The sequence below is a fragment of the Salmo trutta genome, chromosome 28, assembly GCF_901001165.1.
Source record: "Salmo trutta chromosome 28, fSalTru1.1, whole genome shotgun sequence".
NCBI classification, from domain to species: Eukaryota; Metazoa; Chordata; class Actinopteri; order Salmoniformes; family Salmonidae; genus Salmo; species Salmo trutta.
The window spans coordinates 11,593,685-11,610,475 of record NC_042984.1 but is presented as its reverse complement, the minus strand read 5'-3'; the positions used below and the strand labels follow the sequence as shown (position 1 = coordinate 11,610,475).

The following is a 16,791-nucleotide window of genomic DNA, read 5'->3' as shown; positions in this document are numbered from 1 at the left end:
GGTTGTTGTAATTTTCTCATTTCACATTTAATACTGTCATTTTAATTCCATTTTCCATTGATTAGATAACTCCTACTTGCTTGCCACACAAGCAGCCATGCAATGTTCTCTCTCTATCGGTGGGAGGAGCAAGGAACAGAGCACATGCCTTTTTTGTAACTTCTTTCAAATAATTAATATATTCGCATGCAGCCTATATGTTTTGATTTCAAAGATATTAAGGTTTGTAGGCCTATCACAAGTAAAGTTAACAATTAAGTCTTAATTTCAAATGATCACTTTTACACGCAACACAGAATAGCCTGCTCCATGTGCACACTGCAATTGTTTGAGAACAATAACCTTTTCTTATTTGTGAATCCTCCGAGAGAGGGTGAGCAGGGGGTTTGAGAGCATCAGAGGTGTGTGTACCTGGACAGGTCGAGGCTGTGTGGTACTCTAGCCAGGTCGTTAACCAGTCCCTTCTTGAGGAAGAGACGTATGATGTTGTTCATGCCGTTGTGCTGCGTCTTGGCTGCTGCCGTGCTGTAGAAGCTAGAGGTGGACGGACACGACTCCATGATGGTGCTGATGATACACATCACTGCCTGGAGCCTGGGGGGGGAAATCTTATTATAAACTGCATAATAAAGTTGAAGCATGAACTGGCTCTGATGGCTATATTACTCAGTACATAAAAGTGATATCTATAAGGGTTGGGCTGTATACAGATGTTCATACCGTCGTACCATACCCGGGTAAACGGTATTACCGGAAGTGTACACAAGAGGCACTATTTACTATATCGATATATAAAAAAAATGTACGCACAAAACAATTTTAGGCTACAGGGATCTTGATCCAAGAGGGGATTGATTGTCTACTGTAGTCACTTAGCAAACCAAATGCATAGCTAGAGCCCTGACCTGGATATCACTTATTTTACACGTCTTAGATTTCTTACAGTTATACTTAATTGATCGTTATAAGCAGTGGCATAGCACGCACCGCCGCAAGGTTGACACACACACCCAATACTCTCACACACACCTGGCGTGTTTCTCCGTGCCCTCTGCCATGGCCAGCGCCCGGCTGAGTGCGGCCTTCACCTCGTTGACCAGAGCCACCTGTGCGTCGGTGCCTGTGCCGGCGGCTGCCAAGCTGGCCAGGAACAGACGTGCCAGGGCAGGGGTGTCCTTATCCTCAGAGCTCTGGGTGTGGGGCAGCAGGTGGTCCAGCACGAAGGCTAAGACACTACAGTCCTGCAGGGAGAGAGAGAGAAAGCAAAGGGAGTCAGGAGAACAAGTATTATACCCAACAAATATAGAACGGTGCAGCATAGGGAGAGAGAAAAGTAGAGTTGGACCCCTGGGTGGTCCAGCACAAAGGCCAGGAGAGGACGAGAGTCAGGACAATACTGAGGAACTTATTGGACAAACTAATACATAAAGCCAGTCAGCGCAACAAGAGCCTTTGATTGAAGCTCAATGTTAAATTCACATCTCCCTACCATTATATCTAAGACAACATGACACCAATGTCGTACACACTCCCTGGCCATCGGGCTGTTACCGAGAACCACATACTGGACTTTTAACAGGGTCAGTAGCATGAAGAAAAAAGACAATGTCTTGCCCCGACCTAGCTCACTATCTGGGTGTCAGATAAGAACGAGAATACAGGGTCCATAAAGTGAAAATTAGACTTGCCACCTTTCAGATTGAATAGGTTTGTAGGGGCAAAAGTTAATGAAAGTACAATTTATCACTCTCACATGCTTATTTCTGTCCATTAAGAACTAACAACGTTCTACCTTCTGTAGCATTTCTGACAACGCTAACATCTTAGCGACCTCCAAGAGCACTAATCAGTCAGCACTACTAGGCAGGTTGCTTAGGATTCAAACATTCTCAAACAGCCTCATAGGGACGAGGTCAGAGACCTGGCCGTGTGGTACCAGGACAACAACCTCTCCCTCAACGTGATCAAGACAAAGGAGAACGCCCCCATAATCATCGACAGGGTTGAGTGGAGCAGGTTGAGAGCTTCAAGTGCCTTGGTGTCCACATCACCAACAAACTAACATGGTCCAAGCACACCAAGACAGTTGTGAAGAGGGCACAAAACCTATTCCCCCTCAGGAGATTTGGCATGGGTCCTTGGCAAGATTTGGCATGGGTCCTCAGATCCTCAAAAGGTTCTACAGCTGCACCATCGAGAGCATCCTGACTGGTTGCATCACTGCCTGGTATGGCAACTGCTCAGCCCCCGACAGCAAGGCATTACAGTGGGTAGTTTGAACGGCCCAGTACATCACTGGGGCCAAGCTTCCCGCCATCCAGGACCTCTATACCAGGCAGTGGTCAGAGGAAGGCCCTGAAAATTGTCAGACTCCAGCCACCCCCTAGTCATAGATTGTTCTCCCCGCTACCACACAGCAAGCGGTACCGGAGCGCCAAGTCTAGGTCCAAGAGGCTTCTAAACAGCTTCTACCCATGCTCTGTTGTCATCTAGGCATAGTCACTTTAATAACTCTACCTACATGTACATACTACCTCAACTAACTGTATATATTGTTATTTTTTACTGCTGCTCTTTAATTACTTGTTACTTTTATCAGTATTTTTTTTTTTAAATTGCACTGTTGGTTAGGGGCTAGTAAGTAAGCATTTCACTGTAAGGTCTACACCTGTTGTATTCGGCGCACGTGACTGATTAGATTTATTCACAGTGTCCTGCTACTAAAAATATATAAAAATACAGTAGCAGTCAAACGTTTTAGAACACCTACTCATTCAAGGGTTTTTCTTTATCTTTACCATTTTCTACATTGTAGAATAATAGTGAAGACATCAAAACTATGAAATAACATATGGAATCATGTAGTAACCAAAAAAGTGTTCAATCAAAATATATTTTATATTTCAGATTCTTCAAAGTACCCCCCTTTGCCTTGACAGCTTTGCACACTCTTGGCATTCTCTCAAACAGTTGCACCTGGAATGCTATTCCAACAGTCTTGAAGGAGTTCCCACATATGCTGAGCACTTATTGGCTGCTTTTCCTTCACTCTGTGGTCCAACTCATCCCAAACCATCTCAAATTGGGTTTAGGTCAGGTGATTGTGGAGGCCAGGCCATCTGATGCAGCACTCCATCACTCTCCTTTTTGGTCAGATAGCCAAAAGGCACCTAAAGACTCCATGAGAAACAAGATTCACTGGTCTGCTGAAACCAAGATAAAACTCCTCAGCCTGAATATCACAAGTCACGTCTGGAGGAAACCTGGCACCATCCCTATGGTGAAGCATGGTGGTGGCAGCATCATGCTGTGGGGATGTTTTTCAGCTGCAGGGACTGGGAGACTAGTCAGGACCGAGGGAAAGATGAACGGAGCAAAGTACAGAGAGATGTGTGTTGAAAACCTGCCCCAGAGAGCTCAGGACCTCAGACTGGGGCGACGGTTCATCTTCCAACAGGACAACGACCCTAAGCACACAGCCAAGACAACGTAGGAGTAGTTTCGGGACAAGTCTCTGAATGTCCTTGAGCGACCCAGCCAAAGCCCAGACTTGAACCTGATCTAACACCTCTGGAGAGACCTGAAAATAACTGTGCAGCGATGCTCCCCATTCAACCTGACAGAGCTTGAGAGGATCTGCAGAGAAGAATAGGAGAAACTTCCCAAATACAGGTGCCAAGCTTGTAGCGTCATACCCAAGAAGACTCGAGGCTGTAATCACTGCTTCAACAAAGTACTAAGTAAAGGGTCTGAATACTTATGTAAATGTGATCCGTTTTTTAATTTAATTTTTTACATTTTAACAAAGATCTAGAAACCTGTGTTTCCTTTGTCATTATGGGGTATTGTGTGGAGATTCAATTGTTTGTTTACCTAATCAATGTTAGAATAAGGCTGTAACGTAACAAAATGTGGAGAAAGTGTAGGGGTCTGAACACTTTCCGAATTAACAGTACCGTAAATTCCTGACTATAAGCCGAAACTTTTTTCCCCAGGCTTTGAACCTTGCGGCTTAAACAATGACGCGGCTAATATATGGATTTTTCCCGCTTTCAAATATTTTTTATTTTTTTTTAAAAACACATTCTGTGACGTGCTCAGTTTTTTGGCGGCATGAAGCTTTCATTAGACCAATGAAATTGCCGAACGGGTTAAGGTCAAACAACTTTTTTGTTTACTGTTTAGATTAAATCGAGCGCTCTCAAACTTCCCATCATTCTGATTACGGTAGTCATTTTGTCACCCTCATCATGGCAAAGACACAGAGAAATGCATATGATGCAGCTTTCAAGTTGAAGGTGATTGATCTGGCTGTTGGAAAAGGAAATAGAGCTGCTGCACGGGAGCTTGGTCTTAATGAGTCGGTGATAAGACGTTGGAAACAGCAGCGTGAGGAATTGACTCAGTGCAAAAAGACAACTAAAGCTTACTGCAAATTTTATTTTTTTTGTTACAAGCCGTGTTTCGTTAAAGCCTGTGTAAAGTTCATTTGTTTCAATGTACCGGTAGGCACCTGCGGCTTATAGACATGGGCAGCTTATTTATGTTCAAAATAATATATTTGTTTAAATTCAATGGGTGCGGCTTATATTCAGGTGCGCTTAATAGTCCGGAAATTACGGTATGTATGCATGCATGTCTCATTAGGCTGTATGTATTTTTAGATACAGGCCTAGAGTAAATGTATTATAGCGTCAATCTATTACAAATAGAAATACAAACAGACTAAATATACATTTAGCAGAGCACAGCAATCGATAAAACAAGTGGTTCTGAGCTTATGTCAGCATTACACAGGTAAGCTAATGATGAGAGAAAACAGGAATGCAGACAGGCTGTAAAGACCTATATATCTATATGAGTGACTGTGTACAACACCACCACCTGCTGTTATGTTGGACACCTACGGACCAAAAAAACATGTTATGAAATATTGACATGTATTGCCAAAATAAAGGTTTAAGGAAATACAGGCAGAAACCACATCACCACAAGACAAAAAGTATAAAAGCAAAGCTTTTGGTGTGTGAAAAATCCAACACTTTACATTGTATGCAGTACAAACTCACATTATTGTGGGAGCACCTCTGCTAAGAGTTTGAATTAGGCTATTTGAGAAGGTTTGAATCCACAATCAACCTGCCTACACAAGTTGTTTGAAGTACAATGGACCAACATAGCTACTGTGGAAGATCAAAATGTGATGGAAAACCTTGGTAGAGCATGGGGGGAGTAGGCATTGTGGTACTCATGTGAATTTGCATTCTGTTTTGTGTTCAAGTAAAGGCTACGGCAACACAGGGATAGGAAGAGTTGAACAGGAGTTTGTCAACGCATTTTCAAGTACTGAAAGCAGGGTTTCCTTAACTCGAGCATCGGGATCCCAACGGGTGCACGTTTTGGTTTTTGCCCTTGCACTACACAGCTGATTCAAATAATGACCTAATCATCCAGCTTCAATCATTTGAATCAGCTGTGTAGTGTTGGGTAAAAAAACAAAACGTGCACCTCTGGGGGTCCCGAGGACTGAGTTGGGGAAACTTCAAGCTTTGATCCCTTTGGGTTCTTAATGTTAAATGTATTACAGTAGTAAAAATCTCAATACAAATAGACTTTGAATAATTGAAGTTTTGTCCAGGCGAACCAACCCACCTCCTTGATGAGCTCAGACTGTCCGGCCGTGTAGCAGTAGGATGCTATGAGGGTGGCTATGCCCACATAGGACCTGACCAGCTCTGCCAGGAGACGCAGGATGGTTGAGGTGGGCATCAGAGGTTTGGAGGCCTTAGCCTTGGCCCCCTTACCCTCCTCTGAGCTGGCTCCGTTCTCACCCTCCACCTCCTTCTTCTCCTCACGCATCTCCTCTGGAGTAGAGGCTGGGGAGAGGAGATGAGGGAAATGGACAGAGGGGAAAGAGAAGAGAGGAGTTGGTATCAAGTGGGGGTAGAGAGGTTGTTAGAACACATTTTTAAGGATGCACTCGTGCCAAAATCATTTTTCATTCAGTTTGTGTAAACACACTATATTGTATATTTTCATCCTAAAATGTAATCAAACTAAAGGAAGAAGTGTAAGGATGTAAATGCAGTCAATACCAGTAGAGGCTGGAGGTGAAGAGCAGGGAGGGAGTGCCTCACCTTCTCCCTGGGGCGTGCCAGACTGAGAGGAGTCAGCCACAGCACCATCTGCAGTAAACACCTGGGCCTGAGAGAGCGAGGGGAGATAGAGAAAATATTACTTACAATATCTAGACTAATACAGCAGTTTTCAAAACATACATATACGTTTCCATTGATAACTCACTCTTGGGGCCTGTTCAGTCAGTGGGAAAACATTTTGAAACAGAGGTATAACCTACACTTCCAATAAGAACACATCTTCTGTTTTCTGTTGCAAAACGTGTATCCACTACTGAAACAGGACCATGGCCAGGACTCTCAAACAGCCAGCCAGATGTGACACTTACGTTGATGTGAAAAGCGGACTGTGAGTCGAAGTCACTGCCCTGTCTGGTGAGTCTGTACTGCTGGTAGACATCATCATCCTGGAGGATCTGACACAGGTCCTGCCCCCCGGGCACCGCCACAGCAGGCTCCTCTGGACGCTCAGCTACACAAGAGACCCACAGAACCTTTCACTTTACACACGTGTAGTAGGAACACCCGCTGCTTCCATCACCTAGACCGACCAGGTGAAAGCTATGATCTCTTATTGATGTCACTTGTTAAATCCACTTCAATCAGTCTAGATGAAGGGGAGGAGACAGGTTAAAGAAGGATTTTTAAGCCTTGAGACAATTTAGACATGGATAGTGCGTGTGTGTCATTCAGAGGGTGAATGGGCAAGGCGGAAGCTTTAAGTGCATTTGAACAGGGTATGGAGGTAGGTTGCAGAAGCACTGGTTTGTGGCAAGAACTGCAACGCTGCTGTGTTTTTCACGCCCAGCAGTTTCCCATGTGTATCAAGAACGGTCCACCAACCAAAGGACAATAAGCCAACTTGACAAGCTGTTCTGAGGGCAGGGGGGATGCAACTCAATATTAGGAAGGTGTTCTTAATGTTTTATACACTCAGTGTACGGCTTGCTGTCTGAATTCATTGATGTATTTTCATTCCTCACATCCACTCTCCCCTCTTTCTCCTAATGCACTGGAGATTAAGAACCGAGGGGAAGGACCTTGGACCTTGTTCAATATAGTGAAGGAGGTGAGGACATAGGACGCAAGGTATCGAGGAAACACAAATTGGGATAGGGTGCTTGTGAGGGGCTTACCCTCTTCAGGTGCGTGGTAGGCAGCCAGGGCGTTGAGCATGTCATAGATGACCTCTTTGATGGTGTCAGGGATGGGGGGCAGCGGAGACAGCTTGAGGGGGGTGGTCTTCACCAGCTGCACCGCGTTGGGCCCCTTGATACGCAGGTTCTCAAACTCATCATCTGACGCTGAGCAGAGTGAGAAAAGATGTCAACACTTACAGCAACCACACACACTGTCACATTAAGTCACACTGTGAAATAGGGGCACTAGCTGAGAGCTATAAGTGCAAGCGGCTAGTTGACTGGCCACAGGTCTGTCTGAGATGTCCAAGATGTATTCAGAAGTAGTTTTAAAAAGATTTGGTCACCACACCACACTGTTTTGCATGGTCCTTCGAACCAGATAGACCTGTGGACATTCAACTATCCAGACTCCTACCAGAGTATTTTAACATACCCGTACCAGCTCCGCGGGGTGCAGGTAGGGCGATGCGGACGCAGCTGTTGGCCGTGTCTGCGAAGCAGTCTGGGTTCCGGCAGGCAGCCGGGCCCAGAACGCGCAGGATGTAGTTAATCTCTCTGGAGCCCAGAGAGCCTGATACCACACCTGACGTGGTGCTGCCCGCCCCACTGGTCACTGCTGACCGCACCACCTAGAGGTCAGACAGACACTAAGTGCAAATTACAAATGGCTATAGTGCACTACATTTTAACACTGACTGGGGGTTTCTCAACAGTCTGAAGTTCATTCCTCTCAGTTTCTCCTTGCCTTCAGCTGCACTGATCAGAAAACTGAAAATAATACCAAATAGTTCAAATAGGTCAAAGTGTTCCAGTACCTTCTCCATGGTGTGGCGTAGCGTGGCGGGGTCCTCGATGATGTGTCTGAACAGCAGGGTGACGAGCGGCGTGAAGCCGTTGAAGCCCGACCCCTGCGTCAGCCCCAAGATCATCCTGGTACTCTTCAGCTCAGCAAACATCATGGCGTAGTGGTGGGTTCTCGTCAGGCGCAGGCACAGCCTGAAGAATAATTATAAATTACACACAGTCCAATTGATGCCAGTTCTTCCGGTGCAATTTATATATAGATGTATTTTATGTTACGTTTCGCAGTTGTGATTCAAAGGGTGCCATTTTATGACTGACGCAAACCAATTTCCCATTACGGATCAGTAAAATAAAACTACTACATTTGATTTGTACAGCACTTTTCATGACCCTTTTCAGTGTGCAACAAGTACTTAGAGTAGTAAAATAGAAAAAGTAGACAGCCAGCATGACCTGGGCCGGGTGGGTCTGGCCCCCTGGGTTCAAAATATTTTGCCTAAGGAGCTCCATTTGTGGCATCGAGCACATTCTAATGCCTTGATTCCATCCGAAATTCACAGCAAAATGATTGAATACCTGGAAAATGTAGTTGTGGTATTATGTAGAAAGAGATGACTTTATAATTGAAATCACTGATAATGTAAGAACAAGGTGTTAGTTATTTTGGATATGGTCTAGACCTACAGTATATGATCAGGACTATTTTCTATGTAAAATAACATTACTTTTAAAAATACATTTTTTTTTTTTTTTACAATTAATCTTCAAGATTGAAGTCTTATTTACAGTTTTATTTGCAAGAAATCAATTCCCACAACATTGGATGTTCTAAGTTGGCTTGAGAAGTATCCATACGGTCATACCGGGATATTTGGTAATACCGGCACTGAACAGGACTGCTATTTTCAACCCCCACTGAGCCTTTGTAATCTGTAGGTTAGCAATGCTAACAAATATATGTAAAATCCTATAGAGAATGCTAACGAGCGCATTGCGAGCATGTTATTATACAATCTCTGACCTAAATTATTTGCAGGACTGATCCCAGCTCAGAGTTATAGAAGTAGCTCAAAAACACTACTCACAGTTAGCTGCATGCACAAAATAAATATTAGACTGCAAGGCTCTTGATCTAGGAGGGGATTCTCCGCTGTTACCATGGGAAACTTGATTATGGAAGATGGTAACCACTTAGGTAACAAGCTAATAAATTAGATAATCAAATGCACAACTGCAGAGCATTTAGCACATTTTAGACAGTTAAGTTAAGATATCTAGCTGGCAAACATTTAGTTGTGGATTCCATACTACTCCACAACAAGGCTCCGATCTCTCATTGTTGTGTGCTTGTAAAGGCCACGTGACTGGGGACTACCAGTAAGGTTAGTAATTAAACATTTAAATTAACTCAATATTCCTCATCTCCTAACGTAATGCACAAGTTTACTGCAGGTATTTCCATAAAAAGTAGCTACAAATATCCAAATGTATAAAAATAGATCACCAAACAAAGTATAAACAATAATGACAGTATTGAAAAACCATCCTTTGGCAATTTCCAAATACTCCTGTATATGGTATACTGCCCAAGCCTAGTTCCAAATCCACAACAATGCTTAAACCAAATCAGGAAACCACTTTTGAGGTCTGGGAAAAATCTGAATAAATGTTGATTTTTGGGTGTAGTTCCCCTTTAATCCCAGTGTGCACCTAGCAAGAGGCTGTTGTTTAGCTGTGTTTTTCTAGCACACGTGATGGGAGAGTTGGCAAAACAAATACCCACTGGATTGATGAAAATAATTATGATATCATTCTGACAGGTAAGCATAGGCTACTTTGTAGTTAAAGTTTAATTGAGAAGGTTTTTGGGAAAGCCTTTCCAACTATAAGAAGGCTTTTCATGAGCATCATGGCTAACGGCTACACAGAGGTAGACGCACACACCGCGTACACAGACAAGGGGCATTTGTGTTGCCTCTTCAGAAAGTTGCAGGAAATACGAATAACTGATGCATTCAGTTCATGTCTTATGATAAACTTGGGCAAATGTATACATTTAGTTGATTCCATACTAAGGTCTATACATCTTTTTACAGAGTTGAATTCCGCTTTAATGCCTAGATACCATTAGGGGCCTAATCATCATATTTGGACCAGAATGAGGCTCTCCACTACCTATTCTTCCTGCAGTGATGATTCACCATCTTCATCTAATGTTTTCATAAATGTATCTGTAGATAATCGGCAAAATGCCATAGGCATACTAGTAGCAAATTAGGAAACCAAATTAATGGCTCTCTCACCGATACGATTTGGTAGCCTACACTGACTGACGAGACTCACTCACTTCAGCGTCACTGTCTGGCAAGTTCCAACATCCTAGGAAAGGAAACCTAGGAAATCCTTTGGTTTCCTTGTCCAGATGTGATTCCATGTTCATATAACCACATTGTATGATTTATGAATGGCAAAGGGATATAGAAGATGGAGTTAATTCAATCAGTTCTACACCTTTTACAAGTTGGTCAACACTTGCTGTTCAGCTGTCAATCAAAGCCCAGTAAACAGCCTATTATGTATAACAACTCCACGTGGCTGGCTATGTGAAACACCAGAAAGAAAATAAATGGAATGTTCTAAAAAACAAATTTGGCCAAGTTGTGGATTTAGGACTCATTGTCAACCACTTATATTACATCGGACATGCAAATCCCCACTCCCTCCATGTAAAGAAATTTGACTGCAAACAAATAGTGCACACAAATTGCACTGGCAGGCAGGACAGACACCAGACTGCGTTTCTCTGTCATCGCTCGCTTTGTGACTGACAGGCACCTATCAAATCAAATGTATTTATAAAGCCCTTCTTACATCAGCTGATCTCTCAAAGTGCTGTACAGAAACCCAGCCTAAAACCTCAAACAGCAAGCAATGCAGGTATAGAAGCACGGTGGCTAGGAAAAACTCCCTAGAAAGCCCAGAACGTAGGAAGAAACCTAGAGAGGAACCAGGCTCTGAGGGGTGGCCAGTCTTCTTCTGGCTGTGCCGGGTGGAGATTATAACAGAACATGGCCAAGATGTTCAAATGTTCATAGATGACTAGCAGGGTCAAATAATAATCACAGTGGTTGTTGAGGGTGCAACAGGTCAGCACCTCAGGTCAGCACCTATCCTATCAATAGATTGCTAGAAGATGCATATTGTTCCTTCCAGCGAGAGAGGGCTCGACAGAAACTTAAATGAAAAGTAGCCTAGTTAATATGATTATGAAGTGGACAAAGTAGTTGGCTGAAAATTTGACTAACACGCTGATTAGGCGACACTAATGGAAAACACTGCATTTAAATAAGGTTCAAGACTTAAGAGAACAAAATAAAAGTAGGAACCTTAGTGTGGCGTGGAGGGTGTCTGGGTCCACGGGGACACTGATCATGGATACACAGGCTCTGATGAGCACCGTGGTCATGTCCTCTGTCAGGCCCTGCACCACGATGGCTCCTCCTAGCCCGGTGCGTTCAGACGTGGGGTCCAGGGGGGCTGCGGGAGGGGGGGCAGGAGGAGCAGAGGGACCAGAGAAGGACTCTTTTAGTTGAGGGGTAGTGTTGTCATCTTTAGGAGCACTCATCTCCACGGCTACTGGGGCAGAGTCTGAAAGAGAGAGGGGAGGATTTGACTATGGTATACAACTAAAGTAACAATATACATACATTTTTCATCTAAACAAAGTGTGCTTTGTGACAATAGCAATGTCTAATAAAAGGTACACTTCACACTTTACTTAAACACTGGAGTTGCGCACATTTCTTCCAAAGTTATAAATCTACAGCGCCTTCAGGAAGTATTCACACCCTTTCTACATTTTGTTGTTACAAATTGGGATTAAAATGGATTCAAATCTTTTTTCGATCTACACAAAATACTCTGTCAAAGAGGAAGAAAAATTTGAACCAAAAAATAAAACACTAATATATGTTGTTACAAAAGTATTCAACACGTTAGAATCACCCTTGACAGAAATTACAGCTATGACTCTTTTTGGGTAAGTCTAAGCTTTGCACACCTGGATTGTACAATATTTGCTCATTCTTTTTCAACTCTTCAAGCTCTGTCAAGTTGGTTGTTGATCATTGCTAGAGAGCAATTTTCAAGTCTTGCCATAGATTTTCATGCTGATTTAAGTCAAAACTGTAACTAGGCCACTCAGGAACATTCAATGTCATCTCAGTAAGCAACTCCAGGTTATATTTGGCCTTGTGTTTTAGGTTATTGTTCTGCTGAAAAAGGTACATTTGTCTTCCAGTGCCTGTTGGAAAGCAGACATTTGTATTTTTCCAGTGCTCAGCACTATTACATTTATTTTTATAAATATAAAAACTCCCTAGTCCTTGCCGATGACGAGCACATCCATAACATGATGCAGCTACCACCGTGCTTGAAAATATTTTTTAAAAGTGGTACTCCGTGATCTGTTTGCCCCAAACATATTCATATTCAAAACATACAGTACATTTCTTTGCCACATTTTCTGGCAGTTTAGTGCCTAATTGCAAATAAAAAACATGTTTTGCAATATTTTTTATTCTGTACAGGCTTCCTTTTTCACTCTAATTTAGGTTGGTATTGTGGAGTAACAACAATGTTGTTGATACATCCTCAGTTTTCTCACAGCCATTAATCTCTGTAACTGTTTTAAAATCACCATTGGCCTCATGGTGAAATCCCTGAGCAGTTTCCTTCCTCTCCGGCAACGGAGTTAGGAAGGACACCTGCATCTTTATAGTGACTGGGTATATTGACCGCATCTAAAATGTAATTAATAACTTCACCATGCTCAAAGGGATATTCAATGTCTGCTTTTTTTATTGATACCCATCTACCAATAGTTTCCCTTCTTTGTGAGGCATTGGAAAACCTCCCTGGTCTTCGTGGTTGAATCTGTGTTTGAAATTGATGGCTCGACTGAAGGACCTTACAGATAATTGTATGTGTGGGGTACAGAGATATGGTAATCATTCAAAAATAATGTAAAACAAATTCAGAGTGAGTCCATGCAACCCATCATGTGACTTAAGCCCATTTTTTCCTCCTGAACTAATTTAGGCCATAAAGGGATTGAATACTTAGTGCCGTGACACTTCAGCTTTTCATTAACTTGTAAAAACATAATTCCACTGATATGAGGTATTGTGTGTAGGCCAGTGACAAACATCTTAATTTAAATTCAGGCTGTAACATCAAAATGTGGAAAAAGTCAAGGGGTGTGAATAATTTCTGAAGGCACTGTGGAAGGCAGTAGGTCCATTATCTGGGTCTCTCTACCCTATGGCTTGCCCATGTCCCCCTCATCAGTCTCAGGTATCTGTTCGAGGCTATACTAGAACAGTAGCTCCTATCCAGTTATTACTTGGGTCTGTCTGTGTCTCCTCTGCCTTGGCCCTGTCCCCCTCCTCCCTCTCAGAGTCCATCATGCTGCCAGTTTTGGCAGGTTTAAGAATGCGAGGCACTCTCTGGACCGTCAGCATCACTGGACGACGGTTACCAGTCTCCTCATTCACCTGGAATAGAACAAAGATATACAAGTCAATGGTTTCCCAGACCCAAATTATGCCCATAACTGGACTGATAAGCACTTTCAATGAATACTCTCCATTGAGCATGCTATTAACACCAGGATTTATTAAAGTATTCCTAAGTCTAATAAAAAAAAAAAAATCCACTGTCGACTCTGCTCCTTTGTTTGAGTGGTCTCTGTATAGAAGAGGCTCCCCACCCACACTCACCGGCGAGCTTATTAGGTACACCACTACTTTCACCAGAATGGATCGCTCCTACGTGGCCGTGGCTTGCTACATAAAGCAGGCAGACAGAGGCATTCAGTTACTGTTCGATTGAACATCACAATGCGCAAAACAAGTGACCTAAAAGACTTGGCGCGTGCCATGATCGTCGGTGCCAGGCACGCCGGATCCAGTATCTCAGAAACCTCCGGGCTGTGGGATTTTCACGCACAACAGTGTCTAGGGTTTCCCAAGAATGGTGCCACAAACAAAAAAACATCCAGTCAGAGGCAGTCCTGTGGACGAAAACAACTTATTGATGAGAGGTTGAAGGAGAATGGCAAGAATCGAGCAAGCTAACTGGCGGGCCACAAACAGACAAATAATGGCACAGTACAACGGTGGTGTGCAGACAACCCCAACGGGTTCCACTCCGATCAGCTAAGAAGCAGCTCCAGTGGGCACACGATCACTAACAATGGACAATTGAGGACTAGAAAAACATTGCCTGGTCTGACGAACCCTAGTTCCTTTTGAGTCATGCTGATGGCAGAGTCAGGATTTGGTGTAAGCAGCATGAGTCCATGGCACAATCCTGCCTGGTGTCAACGGTACAGGCTGGTGGAGGTGATGTACCACCATCCAATCGACAGCAACTGTGTGATGCCATCGCGTCAGCATGGACCAATATCCCAGTGGAATCCTTGTAGAATCCATGCCCCGAACAAGTCAGGCTGTTCTGGGAGGCAAACGGTGGTCCGACCCAGTACTAGATGGGTGTACCTAATAAACTGGCCATTGAGTTAGTGAGTGTGTACAGTGCATTTTGTTATGTTACAGACTTATTCTAAAATTGATTAAATACAAAATAAATCCTCAGCAATTTGCACACAATACCCCATTATGACAAAGCGAAAACCAGTTGACATTTTTTCAAATGTATATAATACAAAAATAATAATTAATACCTTATCTACATAGGTATTCAGACCCTTTGCTATGAGTCTCGAAATTGAGCTCAGGTGCATCCTGTTTCTATTGATCCTCCTTGAGATGTTTCTACAACTTGATTGGAGTCCACCTGTGGTAAATTAAATAGATTGGACATGATTTGAAAAAGCACACACCTGTCAATATCAGGTCCCAGTTGACAGTGCATGTCAGAGCAGAAGCCATGAGGTTGGAGTTGTCCGTAGAGCTCTGAGAGAGGATTGTGTCGAGGCACAGATCTAGGGAGGGGTACCAAAAAATGTCTGCAGCATTGACGGTCCCCAAGAACACAGCACCCTCCATCATTCTTAAATGGAAGAAATTTGGAACCACCAAGACTCTTCCAAGAGCTGGCCGCCTGGCCAAACTGAGCAGGGGGGTGAAAAGGGCCTTGGACAGGGAGGTGACTAAGAACCCGATGGTCACTCTGACAGAGATCTAGAGTTCCTATGATGAGATGGGAGAACCTTCCAGAAAGACAACAATCCAATCATGCCGTTATGGTAGAGTGGCCTGACGGAAGCCACTCCTCAGTAAAAGGCACATAACAGCCCGCTTGGAGTTTGCCAAAAGACACCTAAAGACTCTCAGACCATAAGAAACAAGATTCTCTGGTCTTATGAAACCAATATTGAATGCTTTGGCCTGAATACCAAGCGTCATGTCTGGAGGGAACCTGGCACCATCCCTACGGTGAAGCATGGTGGTGGCAGCATCATGTTGTTGGGATGTTTTTCAGCAGCAGGGACTGGGAGACTAGTCAGGATTGAGGCAAAGATGAACGGAGCAAAGTACAGAGAGATCCTTGATGAAAACCTGCTCCAACTGCTCAGGACCTCAGACTGGGGCGAAGGTTCACCTTCCAACAGAACAACAACCCTAAGCACACAGCTAAGACAATGCAGGAGTGGCTTCGGGACAAGTCTTTGACTCTCCTTGTGTGGCCCAGCAAGAGCCCGGACTTGAACATCTCTGGAGAGACCTGAAAATATCTGTGCAGCAACCCTCCTCATCCAACCTGACAGAGCTTGAGAGATCTGCAGAGAAGAATGGGAGAAACTCCCCAAATACAGGTTTGCCAAGCTTGTAGCATCATACCCAAGACTTGAGGCTGTAATCGCTGCCAAAGGTGCTTCAACAAAGTACTGAGTAAAGGGTTTGAATACTTATGTAAATGTGATCTGTTTTAATCTTTAATAAATTAGCAAAAATGTGTAAACCTGTTTTTGCTTTGTCTTTATGGGGTATTGTGTGCAGATTGATGAGGGGAAAAAATAAGGCTGTAACCTAACAAAATGTGGAAAAAGTCATAGGTCTGAATACTTTCCTAAGGCACTATATACATCTCTCTCTATACCTGGACCATGGTGTTGAACTGTACGGTGTATCTCCTGCGTCCGGCGGTGAATCGGACGCTGCTCTCCCCGGCCCTCCAGGCTGAGTCTATTGTGCCGTTGTTAGAGGCAGAGTAGCTGCACCAGCGCCCCGACCGGTCATCAAACCAACGCCAGTTATTACCGTTGGGCTGCAGGTACTGGAGAGAGTGGAGGGGGTGTGGGGACGAAAGGATGAGGAGAAATTTTTTTTTTTTTTTTGGGGTAGCGAGAGAAGGTTGACTAAAAGACCAGACATGGCGATACAATGGTAATCACATGCATATCCTATAAGGTGGGTTAATCTTTATGTTGCACGGGGACATTCCTCTTACCTTGTTCATCTGCGCTCTGCGTTTGGATGAAACAGCCATTTTTTCATAGAAGTCAATGATCAGCAGCACTGGAGTGATCCACCTGTACACAGTCGGACAGACAACGTTCAGTCGTGTTGTACATTGCCTTTTGTCTGACAGATGCAATGCTTATACATGTACCTCACCCAAGTACGAAAGAAAAGTAGCGCTGAAATAAGAAAAGGCTTCGTTAAAAAATGAAGATCGTTCAT

General features: G+C 43.6%; 1 protein-coding gene across 18 annotated transcripts in view; it reads right to left on the bottom strand.

Annotated features, from left to right (window-relative positions):
* The window catches only part of LOC115165470 (E3 ubiquitin-protein ligase HUWE1), an 85,756-nt gene that overhangs the window by 33,274 nt on the left and 35,691 nt on the right, over nucleotides 1-16,791 (bottom strand). For 15 of the 18 annotated variants that reach the window (XM_029718607.1, XM_029718624.1, XM_029718616.1 and 12 more), the window contains 12 exons: nucleotides 16,559-16,640; nucleotides 16,208-16,384; nucleotides 13,488-13,638; nucleotides 11,470-11,731; nucleotides 8,095-8,275; nucleotides 7,713-7,908; nucleotides 7,274-7,441; nucleotides 6,467-6,609; nucleotides 6,096-6,204; nucleotides 5,653-5,876; nucleotides 1,030-1,241; nucleotides 412-594 (listed from right to left, as the gene is read on the bottom strand). In XM_029718607.1, the coding sequence (XP_029574467.1) occupies nucleotides 412-594; nucleotides 1,030-1,241; nucleotides 5,653-5,876; nucleotides 6,096-6,204; nucleotides 6,467-6,609; nucleotides 7,274-7,441; nucleotides 7,713-7,908; nucleotides 8,095-8,275; nucleotides 11,470-11,731; nucleotides 13,488-13,638; nucleotides 16,208-16,384; nucleotides 16,559-16,640 (2,088 nt within the window). The remainder of the gene's footprint in view (nucleotides 1-411; nucleotides 595-1,029; nucleotides 1,242-5,652; nucleotides 5,877-6,095; nucleotides 6,205-6,466; nucleotides 6,610-7,273; nucleotides 7,442-7,712; nucleotides 7,909-8,094; nucleotides 8,276-11,469; nucleotides 11,732-13,487; nucleotides 13,639-16,207; nucleotides 16,385-16,558; nucleotides 16,641-16,791) is intronic. The other 3 variants (XM_029718622.1, XM_029718625.1, XM_029718614.1) reach the window with 2 other exon arrangements.